This window comes from Aquila chrysaetos, chromosome 6, assembly GCF_900496995.4.
Source record: "Aquila chrysaetos chrysaetos chromosome 6, bAquChr1.4, whole genome shotgun sequence".
NCBI lineage: Eukaryota > Metazoa > Chordata > Aves > Accipitriformes > Accipitridae > Aquila > Aquila chrysaetos.
Window position 1 is genome coordinate 30,630,792 of NC_044009.1, and position 16,641 is coordinate 30,647,432.

At 53.1% G+C, this 16,641-nt stretch overlaps 2 protein-coding genes across 5 annotated transcripts in view; both read right to left on the reverse strand.

Moving 5' to 3' along the window:
• Window positions 1-1,501: 1,501 nt before the first annotated feature.
• On the reverse strand, window positions 1,502-8,683 carry DLX1 (distal-less homeobox 1). The gene is made up of 4 exons (XM_030017028.1): window positions 8,581-8,683; window positions 4,298-4,664; window positions 3,578-3,777; window positions 1,502-3,205 (listed from the first exon to the last, which is right to left on the reverse strand). Exons 2-4 carry the CDS (start codon window positions 4,608-4,610, stop codon window positions 2,951-2,953), a joined length of 768 nt encoding a protein of 255 aa, XP_029872888.1. The 5' UTR covers window positions 4,611-4,664; window positions 8,581-8,683; the 3' UTR covers window positions 1,502-2,950.
• The window catches only part of METAP1D (methionyl aminopeptidase type 1D, mitochondrial), a 47,984-nt gene continuing 39,886 nt past the window's right edge, over window positions 8,544-16,641 (reverse strand). For all 4 annotated transcript variants that reach the window (XM_030017024.2, XM_030017025.2, XM_030017027.2 and 1 more), the window contains 4 exons: window positions 10,695-10,792; window positions 9,974-10,021; window positions 8,970-9,048; window positions 8,544-8,837 (listed from right to left, as the gene is read on the reverse strand). In XM_030017024.2, the coding sequence (XP_029872884.1) occupies window positions 8,759-8,837; window positions 8,970-9,048; window positions 9,974-10,021; window positions 10,695-10,792 (304 nt within the window). In that variant the 3' untranslated portion in view covers window positions 8,544-8,758. The remainder of the gene's footprint in view (window positions 8,838-8,969; window positions 9,049-9,973; window positions 10,022-10,694; window positions 10,793-16,641) is intronic.

The window sequence follows — 16,641 nt, forward strand, 5'->3', positions numbered from 1 at the left end:
TAAACCTGAAATTACTGTAATTATGTTGTGTTTGATGGGCTCGGCTTGTAATCAAGAAGAGAATACAGTGAAATGATGCTGACCCTCTTGGGTTTGCAGCTGTACGCGCACTTTGGGGTCTTTTTTTGCAGAAAAGAGTCATTTTGATCATCATTAAGCTGTGTGTAACCTATTTCAGAAGTGTTTGAAAATGAGGGGCACTTTTTTTTTTCCCCAACAAGGAAAAAATATATCCCAAAATTACATTTTGCCATTTACAGGCTCATCCATAAGGTTGTGTTTGCGGGGTGACAATTGTTAAAGGTATAATATTCAAAATCAGGACTTAATCATTGTAATGAGGTATTGTTTCAATATAAGCACCTTTGGATTATTCATAGTTTAATTAATATCCTCATTACGAAAATCTTCGAATCAGATATTTGATGAACTACTTGTCAGCAACAAGGCAGAATTAATTAGGCCTGTATTGAGATTAACATTTTCAAATGTACAATTATAGTAGACTCTAACTCAAGACCGCCTCGCTGAGAGAAAACTAATAATTTCTCTATTTGAACGGTTAGCAAGACGTTATTGAATTAGGAGAAGCTAATGTATCTTTAAAGCGCTCCGAGCAGCTTGACCACCCCGTTCCCGTCCGGTCAAAGGCGTTGCTCTCCGGCTGCAGCCGCCACGGGAGCTGCGCGGGGTCTGGGGCGCGGCGGCGCCGCGGAGGCGCCCCGCTCCCGCTCCGCTCGGGGCTCCGGGCTCCTCGGGGCCGGGCTCGGGCCGTGGCACCACGGGACATGCGGGCCTGGGAAGGATTTTCCGGGCCGGATCCAGCACCCCCGCGGGCCGCCCTGGGCGCGCCGCCGCGGGCCGCCGCGCCGCGTGTGCGCGCCCGGGCGGATGCTGCGCGGCCGCGCATCGGCTGCGCGCCGGCCCCGCGCAGGGGGGACCGCGTGCTTATCTCGGGCAGGGTGAGCACGGCCCCCGCGGGGCTGCACGCCGGCTCCCCCGCGGAACCTGCGCGCAGAGCCGCGCACGGCCAGCCGGCCGAGCCCAGCCGCTCCCGGCTCCCCTCCCCTCTGCAGCGCTTTACCCCCGGTAGCGGCTGCGGGCTGTGCCCGGCGCTGGGCCGCCCCGGGGAGCGGGCAAGGCCGAGCCCGGCGCTGGGATAGCCGCGGCCGCGCCGGGACGGCTCCGCCGCCGAGGGGATGCGCGGCCCCGGCAGCCGGACGGGCTGCCGGGGCGGGGGCTGTCCCGGCCCGCCCGCAATCCCCGTCCCAGCCCAGGGAGCTGTTCCCGGGTGCCCCCGGGCCCCGGGCCGTCCCTCCGCGGAGGGTCCAGCCGCCCGTCGCGACGGCCGCCGCCGCCCGGCTGGGCCCGGCCCGGGGCGCGCCGTCCCCCTTCCCCCGCCTCGCCTCCCGGTTACGGGCACCGCCGGCCCGCCGCCGAGCGCGGAGCCTGGCCCGGGCCCCGCTGCCGGCCGCGCTAGGAGACAGAGAGCACGCGTGTCTCTTTTTCCAAACCATAATTTTACTGTCTCAAAGAAACTTTATAACTTATGTACAAAGATTTGTGTGTTTTTTTTGTTTTCCTTTCCTTCCCCAGATACAAAGCAATAAGTTAACATTCTCAATATAAAACTAAACTTTGACATATAGAACACTAAACACAGCCGAGCTCAGTTTATCACATCTTCCGAGTTTCACAAGTAAAATGTCAAGATCTCAGTACACAAAGCATCATGTTTTACAGCCACACGAAACAGAACGGAAATAATAATAATTAAAAAAAAAGGCTAAATTTGTGCAACATGTTTACAGAACAATAATAATAATAATAATAATAATTAAGAATAAAATATGTACAGCGAGTAGCTCCTGCACGTCGGTTTGTGCATTTCGACTTCGGGCCGGCTTTCCGCGGGGAAGCTTCGCCGGGGCTGCGCGGAGCTGCGCGGGTGCGCCCGCCCGCCGCCCGCCCGGTGGTTCCCCCCGCCCCGCCGCCGCCGCCGCCCTCGGGGCTCTCGTTCCGTCCTCCGCGCCTCGCTTCACCTCAGCAAAAGCGCTCGGCAGCTGCTGCGATTCCACTTCAGAGTACCAAACAATGTGCATTTATTTCCTTTGTTAAATACGCGAGAAATGCAAATCATTCGGACCAAACCTCTCCACGCCAGCGAAGTATAAAAGTTATTGTAAAAGTTAAAAATCGCATCCTTCTCTTGTGGTGATTTATTGGGGCGGGAGGGGGCTGGGGCCGGGGGACCGTGTGTGGTTTTGCTTAAAGTAAACTGTGCCGTGTCCGAGCAGTGCGCTCAGCAAGCGGGATTGTCCGTTTGTTTCTAGCACTCTCATAGTGGTAATTTAAATCAATAAATAAAACCCCTGTCTTCCCCTTTTAACAACAACCAAAAATACACAGATGGATAGTGAAAGGTACAGAAAATGTCGAGGGAAAGCAGCTCTGGAAATTGTACGGCTTCCTTCCCCCTTGCAATTGAAGAGACCGTCAGATCGGGGTAGTAAATAAATGACCTACATTTCAACAGACACAGACAGACAGACAGGACAGAGGAGAGGGCTTCCCCCCCCCAGACATCTTTTTCTGATTGTCCCACAAAGCCGCGGCCGGCGCTCGCTCTGCTCCCAGGCTGTTGTGCGGTGCTCGGGGCCGCTCCGTCAGCTGTCAGCGGTGGGAACCGGCCCGCATCACATCTGTGCTCTCCTGCACCGAGCTACAGTGCAGCGTCCTAATGGCTGGATGGGCAAGAGACCTTCTGTTTGTTTGTTTGCTTGGGTTTCTTTTGTGTTTTTTCCTCTCTCTCTCTCTTCCCCCCTCTTTTTTTTCCTCTCTTTTTTTCCCCTTTCCTTTTATTTTACTTAATTTCTTTTTTTTTTTCCGTATTAATTTTAATTATTTTCGGGACCGATAGTGCTTGCGGTAGGGGAAAACGGGTTTGTAATCACATCAGCTGCGGCTGCTGCATAGCTTCTTGGTGGGCCGAAGGATACCACGACGTGTAGCTGGGGATGTAGGTGCCCGGGGTCCCCGACGAGGCCTTACCGGAGGCGGAGGTGGTATTCCACACCGGGGGCACCGGTGGCGAGCTGCCCGAGAGAGCCCTGCCGTTGGTCAAGGCGCTGCTCTCCAGGGCGGCCCCTCCTTGCTTCATCAGCTTCTTGAATTTGGAGCGCTTGTTCTGAAACCAAATCTTCACCTGCAAACGGGAACGGGGCAGGGCTCAGCATCCCTCGGTACGGTCCAGCATCCCACCCCACCCCCACCGGGGTCCGACGGACCCCCAGCTTTTCCCCCTTGTCCCCCCCGTGGCTGCTGTGCCCGTTGCCATTTTGTGATGCCAAACCACCCGGGAAGATCCCCCCCGCGTCCGCCCCGCCGCGGAGGCGCAGCCGGTGCCGCGGAGGCACCCCTCAGCGGCACCGGCTGCGCCTCCGCGGCGGGGCGGACGTCGCTCCGGGCTCCGTTGCCCGCGGCTGTGACCCGTCTGCATCACGAGTGGGGTCTCCCACGCTGGCGATGGGAACAGGGAGAGGACGCGGGAAAGGGGCCGGCTCAGTCGGAGCTGTACCTGGGTCTGGGTGAGTCCCAGAGATGCTGCGAGCTCGGCTCTTTCGGGGAGAGCCAGGTACTGGGTTTGCTGGAACCTCCTGTTCAAAGCCTGCAGCTGCAAACTGGAATAAATAGTCCTGGGTTTGCGGATTTTTTTCCCTTTCCCATTAAAGCGAACTTCCCCTCCTTCTACCACAGTGCTTTTCTCCGATTCGGTCCCTACAAACAACAAACGATGCAGAATAAATAATAATAATAGCAGCAATAGTAATAATAGCAGTAACAGCAATAGCAGCAGCAATAGTAACAATAACAGCAGCAACATCAACAATAACAATAATGAGAAGGAAGAAAAGTGAAGCTCGAGTAACGCTAACAAAGGCTCCGGGCGATTATGGCAGCCCAGGCTTCTTCCCAGAGAAAGTTTGCTATTTTTGCAGGCTGCAGTTTAGGTTTAATTACCCTTAATTGCATACATTGTTTATAGCGCTACGCAATAAATAATTACGAAGACTAATACGTGCACATCTGGGTTGATTTCTTTTCCAGCCAGGCATTGTGTGCTCTGTGTACTGCTCCCCTGTGATCCTCAGCCTCTCCTGACTAATATTTCGTAATTTAATTTAATTTTTCCCCCCCGATAGATTTTTTTTTTATACAAGCACCCTCCCTCCCTCCTTGCCTTCCCTCCCCCCCCCTCTCCCCCCCCCCCCGCCTCCCCAAAGCCGAGTGCACCTACCTGTCTCCTCTAACCGGGTCTGAGTCAGGCTGGAGCTGTTGGGGTAGGACTGCACTGAACTGATGTAGGGGTTGGTCGAGTGGCTGCTGACCGAGTTCACATAGGGGTAGCCCAGCGGTCGGGAGAAGGACGAAGCTGTGCTGTACGAGCTGTCAGGCTGAGAGTGGCCCGCGGAGTGTAAACAGTGCATGGAATAGTGTCCGTGGGACATGGGAGAAGGAGACATTTGCTGGCTGGGCGGCCCAAACTCCATAAAGACAGCCTTCCCTGAGACGGGGCTATTTAGACTCTCTGGCATGGTAGTCATGGTCATTTCTTGTCGCTTGGTCTGTGTGTGTGTTCTCTCTTCAGCTTGCCTTTTTGGGGTCTGTTGTGTTTCTCAGGACAGGAAAGAACCCAATTTAAGCGGAACAGGGTTTTTCACTTTCCATTCATAAGAAAATGGAGTTTGTCTCTTTGAAAAGTCTAAGCATGATGCTGTAGATCTACACAAACTCGCCTAAAAGCTTTGACTCAGCCAAGCCTATGAATATTCATGAGCTGGCGGAGCTGATTGGTCCGCCGTCTTGCATAATCGCTTTGGATTGGTCCAAGGCGCTCGGGGCTCGCCCGGACCCCGGTGAGCGCGGAGAGCCGGACTGGCAGCGCCGCGCGTCCCCGAGCGCCGGCCGCACGCCCCGACGGCACCGGCGGCACCGCTCGGCGGCCTCCGCCCCGCTCCGCCGGCTCCCCGCCACCGCGGCCCGGCCGGCCCCGGGAGAGGAGCCGCCCGGCCCCCCTGCTCCCCCCGCCGGCGACGGAGGACGCCGAGCCGGAGCCCGGCTGGAGGTAGCGCACCTCCCTCCACCGCCCCTCGCCGCGCAGGCGGCGCGGAGGGGACGGCGGCCGCTCTCCGCCGGCCCCGGCGGGCCGCGCGGGTGCCGGCCCGCCGCGCCGACCCCGCTCCCCACCCCGCGCCGGCAGCCGGCGGCGGGACCCGCGGACAAAGCGGGCGACCCCCCGCCTGCCCGGCCGCGCACGCTCCGCGGGCGCGCAGGGGCTCTCCGCTCCGGCCCGCGGGTCCCAGCGCCGCCCGCACCCCGGGGGCGCGCCGCCCGATTACCGCCGTGGTCGTCCGTAAAGGGGAAGAAAAAAGCCCAGCGAAACAAAAATCGCCCCGAACGGGCCAAACGGCGCATTTGAGCTTAAAATGAAAACTTCCGCGTGCGTGAGCGGTAAATGAGGTGGGACTTGGGAGATCCTCCCCAGAAAGCCCACGATGAATCCCAAATTACTTTGTTAGATAATTAGAAAGTGTTGATAATTATTTCTTTCATAATTCAGCGGTGTGACTGTAACAGGAAAATGATCTTGTGAAAGTTCACACGTGCAGATGTATTAGTTACTGATTCATTTGATTAAATGCTAGTCTCAAGTGCTCTGATCCACAGCTGAAGGCGGCCCCATTAGCATAACACTGATGTTTAATTTTCATACGCATAATTAGCCATATATTTAACACTAATAGCAACATGCAGCCTTCCAGCATTAAACAGCCTGGGATTTGATCTGGCCTGGGCTGAACTTTCCCGGTTACACCTAGGCCGTCTAGAGCGCGCAGTTATCACGGCACCACGTCTATGTAATCAAGCACATTTTGGCAAAGGGAGAACACCAATAAAAGTGAACATTCAAAACAAATCGCGGCGCTGATGTCGTTAGAGGTATTAGTGCCGACCTGCCTTCCCCCGCCGGCGGCGGCGGGCACTGCCGGCAGCGGAGCTGGGCCACCCCCGGCAGCGCCCGCGCGGTGTTCGGGCTCCTTCGCGCAGCCACGGTCCTCGAAGCAACCGGCTTCTGGCTGTGCAAAGCTGACAAGACCGAGCCCCTCTGCTCCCGGTTTTTTTGGTTTTTTTTTTGCTTTCATTAGTGGCTCTGTCGGTTTTAATTGCCCATTTCCTAACGCCTCTTTTACTTCCTCCCCCCCTCCTTTTTTTTTTTCCTCCCCTTTTTGTTTTGCTCGCGATGCGCAAAGTTCATTTTCACAAAATCGCCTCGGCTGGGCGCGGGAAGGGGCGGTAGCGGTGTGTCCCCACACGGACTCCTCCGGCAGCCGGCTCTGCCCCCCTGGCCATGTAAGTGACTGCCCGAGGCGGGTCTGCGCGCTTCTCCCAGGAGGGGACGGGGCGCCCCGGCAGCTCCGGCACCTTCGCCGGCCTCCAGCCCGGCGGCTGCGGGGAGGGGAGTCTGCTCCGTGCTCGCCGGGTCTCCTCCGGTCGGCCGGGCGCAGGCAGTCCCGGGGCGAACGGCAGTCCCGCCGGCGCCGCCAAAACCCCGCGGACCGGACGGCGCGGCTCTGCTCACAGCTCCGTCCTCCGGAGCAGGGCCGCCGCCGCCCCGCCGCCCGCCGCCGGCCCCGGGCAGCGCGGCTTCGGCGGGCGCGAAGGGGCCGCGGGACGCCCCGACCCCGCGGGGGCGATCGCCCCGTCGGGGCTCTCACCGCGCTTGCCCGGCGAGACCCCCCTGCGTGACGGCCTTGTGCGAGGCGCTGGCTGTCCCCGCGCAGCCGACGCATCTCTTTGGTCTCCTTCGCAATTAGGATCACGAACGTGCGCCGTCAGTGCCAGCGCCCGGCCGCCACCGCTCCGCAGCGGCCGGTATAACCCGCAGTCCCATCAGAGTTACCGGGGCGACCTCAGAGTAAACAGCGACTACCAGGAGCTGCCAGCAGTTCCCTTACACCGGGCTGCGGGGCAGGGGGCGGGGGGGGTGTCCCTGTTCCCGGCTGCCCCGTTCCCGCCTCACCCCACGCCGCGGTAAGCGCGGGACGGGTGGCGGAGGCGGCACGGCCCAGGGGCAGAGGACGGGGAGAAGCTTAGCACCTGCGGTGCCAGCCGGGGGCTCCCGGCGCGGCCACCGCCCCCGGGAGGCTCCCCCGGTCTGTCCCCGGGACGCGCGGGACCCCCAGCCCCCCTCGGAGGGGGCAGCGCGGCCGGGCGGCGGGGTGTCAGGAGACAAAATGAATTCCCCCCCTCCCTCCCCGGGCAGTGCTGGGTGCCCCCCGCCTCCCGCGTCCGCAGCGCGCTGTTTAACCTCTGTGTATTTGTGAACTTGTTGGCTGCATCGTTTGTTTTTACAGGTTTTAAGGCCCTCCAAGCTCCTCTCGGGGAGGACGGAGCTGAGCGGCTGCCCCGCGGCGTTAGCCGTGTTCTGGGGGGGTCCTGCTTTTTGAAAAGATGCTGTTAGAAACTATTGGAGCTGACAGCTCGCTGTACTCGAGTGAAAACAAACAGCAGAGTAAAGCTGTAAGAAAGCGGCTTACTTCTGCCCTGAACCACTGAGGGAGCCGGTGCTGAGCAGCCCCCCTCGCCTGCATGTGCAACCGGCCAGCCCTCGGCACGGCACCGCATCTGCCTACAATTAAAGGCAAGTTATTTGTACCAAAACCGCACCCGCTGCTGCCGTGGGTCTGGGGCACTTCTAGATGTCACTTGCTTATCTCCAAGGCTACCCTGCATTTCACAGGACCAGATCCTGCTCTGGTAGCCTCTAAGTACCAAGGCCAGACCCGTCCAGCCCGACGGGGCGGTCAGCAACCGGCTAATTGCAAATCAAACCCTCCACCCCTGGCAGGCCCGGGGCAGGACTGCAGTGAGCACGGGGCCGAGCGGGACCCGCAGCTCATGAGGACCATCAGCTCCAAACTCCGGGCAGGAGCCAGGGCTCATCCTCCAGACCACAAACTCCTCCGTTTTTGTTAAACGCTTAAACTGTGGAGTGCCTCTCCCTTAACTAACGTGGGCACCGCAGAGCCGTGATTACCCCAAACCGGCTAATTCTTCAAGCAGGGCAATTATTGATCTCCAGAGAGGCATGCTTCGCATCTAATTTTTAATCATTTTTTGTGCTGTGCAAAGAGAAATTAGCCGAGGCAGGAAGGGGGAGACTGCTGCTGAGAAGGCTGCGGGGGAAGAGGCTGCTGCCTCTCTCTGCCTGCCACCCTTGGGAAACTTTTTTCCATCCTAGCAGAAGTTACAGCCTGGGACACAGCACTGTGCTAATCGCAGTGAAGACAAATTGACTCCATAGCTCAGCTATAAAGGGAAAATACTATGCTCCTCTGTCCTCTCAGCTGCACAGAGACAGTGTCATCTGATACGTGTTTGTCCCACAGAGGATTTGGAAGAGAGGGGACCTGCTCTCTGCCCCTCACCCCAAATAACCCAAACCCTTTGCACTTGCAGGGTGTGTGTGGCTGCTTCCAGTGTCACAAACAAGCCAAGGGACTTTTATTAAATACTCACCGGGTAACACACAGAAAGGACTATGTCCAGAGCCGACCCCTCAAGCTGCTTTTTCTGTCTCCTGCAGCAACTTGGGCAGCACCCATTCCCCACAGAAATTACAGAAACCTCCTCTCTGTCCCGAGTGAAACTGGAAATCCCAGAAGTTCAGCAAGTGCCTCCACTCCTTGCTCCATCTTTAGGCTTCTTCCACCAGTTTAGAGAGGATTTCTGCTCCCTCTGAGGTAATCACAATGGTATGTTCAAACTGCGCTGATCTGAAATGCACATTTAGCAGTTATTAGGGGGCAAACGTGGCCACCACGCCCGTTAAACTCACCCGTTCTTTTTTTCGGCTGTCAGTGATCAGTTCCATAGCTTAGGAAAGATCAAAAAATAATATCAGGCACCTTTTATTGTCTACAGAAATTGCAGTCCATTTATCCTTCAGAATCTTAAATTCGGGGGATCCTTCCATTATTATTGGCTCTGCAGCAAGAAAAACAAAATGTATTCTAAAGTTAGTTGCACTCCTGTGTGGACTGTGAAGCAAGCAAGAAAGGGGGGGGTGTCCCAGCAGGTAGCTCCCCTTCCTCACAGGTCCTGTCCTCCCTGGGGCGGCACTCTCTTGCAACACTAAAATGTGAACTAAAGAAGAAGACGAAATATCAAGGTAGGAAGTTGCCCATTCCTCTTTTGTAAAAGCGGGGAATTTTAATGAAGCTTTAATTAAGACCTCGTGGATAATAACCAAAGCACCAACCACACTTCTAAACAGCAGATAGTTTTAAATATTTGAATTTTTTTAGACAGGCTTAAAATGTTCATTAAATCAGCAAAACAACAATTTTCTTATTTCCCTCTAATTGCCGCACCATTTAGCCACACAGTGAGAAAGAGGGCTTTTCCCCCATCAGCTCTCCATGATTGGTATTTAGCACGTTCAGTCTGCGGGGCCAGGCTCTGACTGGTTCCCGGCGCTGCAGTCCCCAAACCCAAACAGCAGCTCTGGCAGGCAGCAAATGACATAAGAGCCACCAGGCTGCTTGCTGGTGAACCACGGCTTCGGGGACACAATCGCATCCTTCTCACCCTCCACAGCCCAAGTATGCCGGCAGAGTCTCCGCCTTGCCAAAAATAGGCGCCAAATATGTCATTTAAGAAGATTTATAATAAGCATTTCATTTTCTAACACTTATCATTTGGAAGCTATTTCACCCAATTGGTTCCTTAATGCATTCTTTAAAAATGAAATTTTAATCGGCTTCCTAAGGGGTCAGTGTCGCCGACGTCCCCCTACCTGCGTGGATATTTCTATATCCCAAGAAAGAAACGCTACGGATCTGGGCTGCCCCGTGTGTGCTTTTTTAAAGAAAAAAAAAAAAAGAACAAACCATAGCAGAGGGTTACTAACCTATTGTGAACGCCATTCCCTCTTCCATTAACAAATCACTGTCATTGGCTACAAAAGAAAATAAAAACGTGTTTATGGCTGTTGGGGCTTTTCTTTCTTTCTTTCTTTCTTTCTTTCTTTTTTTCTTTCTTTCTTTCTTCTTTTTTCTTTTTAAGTAGACGCAACCAGCACTTGGTTTAAACCCTTTTTTGGCTCGCAGGTACCGTGCACACCGGTCCCCGCTATGAACCGGAGCACCCGCCGAAAGCGATCCCACCCCGGCCGCAGCGGGACCGCCCCGACGGCGGCTCCTTCCAGCCCGGGTCCGGGGACTTTAACGTTTCGGCGGTGATTTTTCTTTGCCCCATGACAAACTTTGCCGGCGTGCTTCGGGCGCGGGCGGGATGCGGGGGTGCGGGGACGCGGGACAGGGCGGCTGCCGCCCGGAGCGGGGCGGGGGAGGCGGTCCGCGGGGCCCAGCTGCCCCGAAGACTCCGTTAAACGAGCGATTTGCCCTCAAAAATACCCGCGCGACTTTCAGAAAACGAGGCTGGGGCTGTCCGCCAGCTTCCCAGCGCGGAAAGCCCCCCCCCCCCCCCCCCCCGGCACCCCCGCCGGGACTGGCAGCGTGGGTGAGTTTGGGGGGCTTTGCTCGTTTTACCACCCTCCGCCGCAGTCGTTCAGTCGCCAGCGGCAGAGCGAGTGCGGGGGGCAGCGGGTCCGGCCGGCGGGGGCCGCTTACCGTGGTGCCACACCTCGGGGTGCCCGTGGAAGTACGACCCGATGCCGTGGCCGACAAAGAAGGGGCAGACCTGGAAGCCGCCCCGCTGTGCCACAGAGCTGCGGGGGCAAAGAGGACACCGTGAGGGAGCATGCCCCAACAACCACCACATCCGCTAGCCGGCCCCGGCCCCTGCCACCGCATTGGTACCGGCAGCGGCATCACCCAGCTCCTGCAAGCTCTCACCCCTGCCCTAGCACCTGGTCACCACTTTGCACCTGCTCCAAAAGCCAGCAGCCATCAGAGCTAGCACCGGTGAGCCATTCTTAGGTTTCAGAGTTAACATGCCTGCCAGTGGAGACTGCTAGCTCCTGCGCCAGACCTGCTGTCTAAGCAAGATGGCAGCGTGTCCTCTCCCTGTCTGATGGAGAGTAACCTTTTCCACGAGCACACTGGGAACTCATTTTAACATGGGACAGCTAAATGGCAGCCAGGTTGCGCAGCCAGCACAGCACCAAACCGCAGCCTCTGCTGAGTCCTCCCTAGCTGCAGAGCCCATGCTGAGCTGCGTACCCACTGCCTGCACCGGGTTTTCTGCAGGAGAAGAGGGTCCTGCTGCTGACAGGGAGAGTTAAGAGCCCTACTGCTTCCCTTTCGGAATACTGCAAACATTCAGTACCAGAATGTATTGAAACTCAAGCAAATCTTCACGCTAATTAACAACGTATTTCTAATGAACCCATCACCACATTAGCAACACCAAATCGTAACGATCATGGCGTTTCAGTTCTGCCTGGGAGATCTGTCCTGTCCTTCGTGGCCTGCCTCAGGGAGGAGCGTCTCTGAGAGCTGCCTGCAGGAACACGGCTGGGCACCGATCCCCACCCATGTTGGGAAAGCAAATTTCTATCCCGGTCCCTAAAAACTGGAGGACCTGGAGATACTTGGGGTGTCCTCTGGCTGCTGCACCACCCCATGTCTGCAGGCTTCACTCTCAGGCTCTGCCCTTACTCAAGCAGTGGAGGCAGCGGTGGAGGGGGTGACTTGAGGCAGCTCAGCCAGGAGGGCTGCCCACAGCCGGAACAGAAATGTATGGAGATTGGGGGGGGGCCTGGAGGTGGATTAGAAGTGACAAGGAAGCTATCCCTGTCCCTGCATATCATCCCCACACTATTTCTACAATCAAACAGGAGCAAGACAGGAAGGCATTTCGCCTGAAAAGATGTCACCTACAACATTAAAAGCTTAATTTGGTTGTTTTAAATCAAGGTAGGCACTTAAAAACTTCAGGTTTGCCTGTATTTACACCCTAACAATTGCTTTCTCAGAGTCTGACTACAGATGGAAAAGTGGAAAAGTTAAGAAACACAAATAAATGTGTAAACGCTCACAGAAATTAAAGCATGTTAAATCCCATGGGGAGGCGCTTACTCAGGTGCAAAGTGGCCTCAGCTTGCTGTACGCAGTAATCCCTTTGCACACCAGGCCTCACAGACCCTGCAGTGCTGGCTCCGGTGCCCGTGGGTCACCGTCGCAGAATTTAATGTCACTGCAGTTGAGGGACATGGTGCTCCACCACAGCGAAACGGCATTGAAAGAGAAGAGTCGGGTCAATGGTTAATAACGCTGCAGTTTTCAGACCTTAAGAGCACATTTTAACAGGATTTGTATATTAGCTTTTACCTACCCATTGCCCTGCTACAAAGACTCATCACATTTCTTTCATTAACTCTGGAGAAGAATGGAAATTTCAAATTTAGCTGCCCCCCAAAGTCCTAAGTACTGGCAAAGAGGGTTACCGATAAGGCTAGAAGTTGGGTTTCATTTGGTTGTGTTCAAAGTCCAGGCTTTTACCTTATACGTCCTTTATGTGGAAAAAGATCATGAAGGTTTATGCAGTGAAAAGTCCTACTAAAAATGGAAGACTTTCTCCCCTGCCTTTCTATCACATCACCCACGTCTGGGTCAGAGACTTGGCCCACTGGCTATGATGATGCTGAAGGCCAAGGAAGAAGCACAGGGAACGGCGAGGAGTTAGAAAGCCAGATTACTCAGAAACATACACAAAATGAAGCAGAAGATCTCCAGTGACCAAGCCCAGAGCAACGCAGATAATGATTCCCATACGGGTGAAGCGATTCTCTGAAGAGAGATGGGAGAAGCTGTCCATGCAACACCTGATAAGCTTTTCTTTCACCTTCTTCTGCAAGTCTTTTTGCAAAAGCATAAAGAATCCCACTGATTATCCCGCTTTGCTGATGTCCTTACATGGCATTCCTGACCACTGAAAGAGCACGGTCATTTCTGGAGATGTTTTGTATTATTACAGGATTTTCCCCCCAGAAAAACCCGTCTTCTGTCACAAGACAGAAAGCTTTTTTTCTGTGCAGCTATTCTTCCGAGCACCATGGCTACATACTCTCCTGCGGGCAGGGGAAGCTCTCGCCCCATCAGTCAGCTGCCGCCGAGGAGAGTGGCAGCAGCAGCAGCAGCTGCGTGCCGGGCACCACAAGCACCGGGGCACACAGAAGGCAGTGTTAAAGACAGTATCCCGTCCTCACGTGGTGAAAGAAGTGGTTCTCGTGCATTTCAATGGTGAATTCTGCCACTTTCTTGCCAAACAGCTTGAAAACAACTCTGTTGGCATCAGGACTTCAGTGGTTACTGTCTGTGATCAAAATAGGGGACCTTGGAGCTCACAGGGCTTTGACATCTGCACTGACAGACGCCGGTGCCCCTCCTCCTTCCCGCTTAATAATGTCTACATACAGAGATGGGGTATTCTTTACATAAAATGTAACATGGTCAATGAACCTGAAGTGACACACCTGTGGAGAAAATAAGCTGCAGGTATGAAACTCAGCCACGTTCAATCTGGTTTTAGTATTTGCATGTGCTTCGGAAGCACCTTAGAAGGAATTTCATTCCACAACTACTAGCTTTACTTTGGAGTATTTAAAAAATCCTAGTGAGCTCTTACATCCTTGTGGAGTTACAGTAAAACACCTAGCTTTCATAAAAAACCAAAGCTACTAACCCCAGCTACAACTTGCAAATGTAATCCTGTAAATGTGCGTGTTGGCTGTAAATGCTGGCAGGGAGGACTTTGAAACAGCTCTGAGAAGAGTGAATTGAACTGTTGATCTTGGTCAGCCTCTCCGGCCTCCAGGATTCCCAGGCTGTGGAATCTGATTTAAAAATCAGGATGCCACGGAGTGGAGCATTTTTGCACAAGTTTGCCATTTGCTGCTGACAACAGCTCAACATTTTGGTCTTGCTGTCTCGTTGCCCAGCTCAGGATCTGTCAGCGGTGGCCTTTCTTTCCAGCTTTCCCTGGAAGGCAACCTTACAAGATTGCAGCCCCAGCTCCATGTGCTGCTCCTTGCAGATAGGCAGCGTAAGATCAGGCAGCCGGAGGAGTTCTGATTGCAAGTGGGAAAGCAGTGAAGGTGGGAGGCAGGAGTCGGCACGGCTGAGCTGGGCTGCCTGGCATCTGCCGTGGGAAAGGAGAGCTGCGCCGCTGGGTGGATGTGCCAGTCTGCCAGTTCCCCTCGGCCGCGGGGACTTCCTTCCAGAGCAAAGGCTGGGGCAGCAGAGCCACACCACACCAACAGCATCAAGGAAAAAAAAGGGTTCTTTGGAGTAATCGTTGTTAAAAATATCCATTGACAACATTTGTCATCACACACTTTATTCTTTGAGCCATGTTGTGTGCTTGGGCAGAGGTGAATTGGGCAAGATTAAAAGCATAATCATTTAATGAGCCCAGTACTTGATTTTATGTTTTGCTGCCATGTGTTCCAGCCCAGTGGCTGCGGAGTCAAGAGTACCTGCAGTGCTGCTCCTCTTTTGCTGATGGCAAAGCCAGGCAAAGTGTCTGGCGTTGGGATGGACCGGCAGCGGCCGAGCTGGTAAAGGAACATCACTGAGGGCCAGGCTGTCCACCTAAACCCATAGGCAGAGCCTCTGGTATGGTGGTATCATGCTTCTGAGAGTGAACAGAGACAGGAGAGCTGGGTGTCAGTTCCCTCCTGAGCATCCTCCTCCCACGTTGCCAGACAACAGCGAATTCTCCGAAAGGAGGGACGAGTGCGGAGACATGCATTGCCATCCTGCCAGCAGCCCAACAGGGAAATTGCCACAAAGCAGCAACAGGCAGGATCAACTCTCTACAAAGCTCTCCCCGATACTCTGGAGCCTGCCCTGAAAGGAGCTCTTGGGTGATAAATCCTTCCCACTAAGAAGCTGAAAAGTGGGTTGAAAGAATTTCCTTAGGGGGCTGGCCCTGTGCAGGAGCACCTACGGGATAACAGGCATCCCAGCTCCAGAGGAAAAACCATCCATTCAGACTTAGGATTGGAACTCCTATTTATGGGGGGACCCCCCACCATTTTCCTTTCTTTTTACCAAATTTTGTCACTTTTTCCTCAAGGTAGGTCTGGTCCAGTATTCCAAGCCCTCACTGAAGAAACAAAGTGAAACAAACCCCATTTTCAGCATCGATAGCAAGTGCTTCTCCGGGCTCTCTGGTGGCACGAGGGAAGAATTTGGCTGACCAGACAAGATGGCACAAACTGCTTTACTACCCAGGCTGAATATCCTGGTGAACTGATTCCCAGCTAGGGACGCTTCTCTCGCAGTGCCACTTTCTCTCCCCAGAGATGAAACTTTATCAACAACAGTCTTGCAGAGCAGCGTGACATGAATGGCTGAAGTTGCTAAACAAGCCTGTCTTACACTTCTGGGCAGTGAACACGCTTGGGAAACACTGAAAGAGATAACAGACCTATGATAATTGTTTTCTTACCTAGGGATCTGAATTAATTTATTTTTTTAAATTAGAAGTAATCATGTTTTTCTTAGATATATTGTAAGCAAAATGACCACTGAATGGCATATTTGCCTTTTTTTTTTAAATTCTTGAAAACAGCATCAGCCTCAACTAGATTTGCTCATGATAAAAATATCTATTTTGAATAGTACCATATTATCTAATTTGAGAAATTACAAATTTCTACAGGGAAAATATTAAAAGTATTTTTCTCTTAAATAGTAATCCTAGACTGAGGGAATGCACAACTTCAGGGATTCCCTATAATGACAATAAATGTTGAGGTATAATTAGTAATATTTTTGAAAGCCAACAATTGTTTTTTGAAGGAAAGGTACATTTTAGTTTCAAACTGTAACACAAATTACTGTATTTTTCTTACAATAGTGCTGAACTTTTATTTGAGGTTCTCTGTTTCTGAAAGCAGACATGATGGATTGAAATAAAAGATAATTTATTGCAATGCTTACTTTCAAGTGCAGAGAGAAGCAGTGTAATTGTAATTTACAGTAGCTGTCAAGGAAAATCTATCACAGATGACATTAAAATGACTTATTTTGCCTGAGCCACTTATTGTTTAAATGTGCATAATCTGATAGAAACAGATTTTTTTTTAAATCTGCTTTATATTGTTCTAAATTAATATCAAAACATATACTTATGAGTTAAACATTTTAAACCATTTATTAATACTTTCATCACTACTATTTTTTCCTAGGAGTTGGAAATTGGTTTGTTTAACAATATCACGTTTATGTTTTTTAGCTCTCTACACTCACAACACTTCCATGTCCCTAAATTCACTGCCTAAGAAGTAGATTTCGAACTAGATTTGTTTCTGTCTGAAAGAGAAGCGTCAGAAATGGTAGAAGAAAATGGAACATAGGGCCCAATTCTGTTTCCACTGGAACTGACGAACAGTTTTGCCACCACCATCAATAAGAACAGGTTAGCAAAGATTCAAATTTTTCTAAGCAAAGTAACTCATGAATCCATGCAATCTTTTATTTGCAACTTGTAGCTGATGGGAGAAGGAACTGCTATCCATGAAACACTCAGTGTCAGCTATCAAGCTTCCATAGCAAAGACTATGTTAGAAAACCGAATGCAAATAATATCACAAATTATTTGCATTTG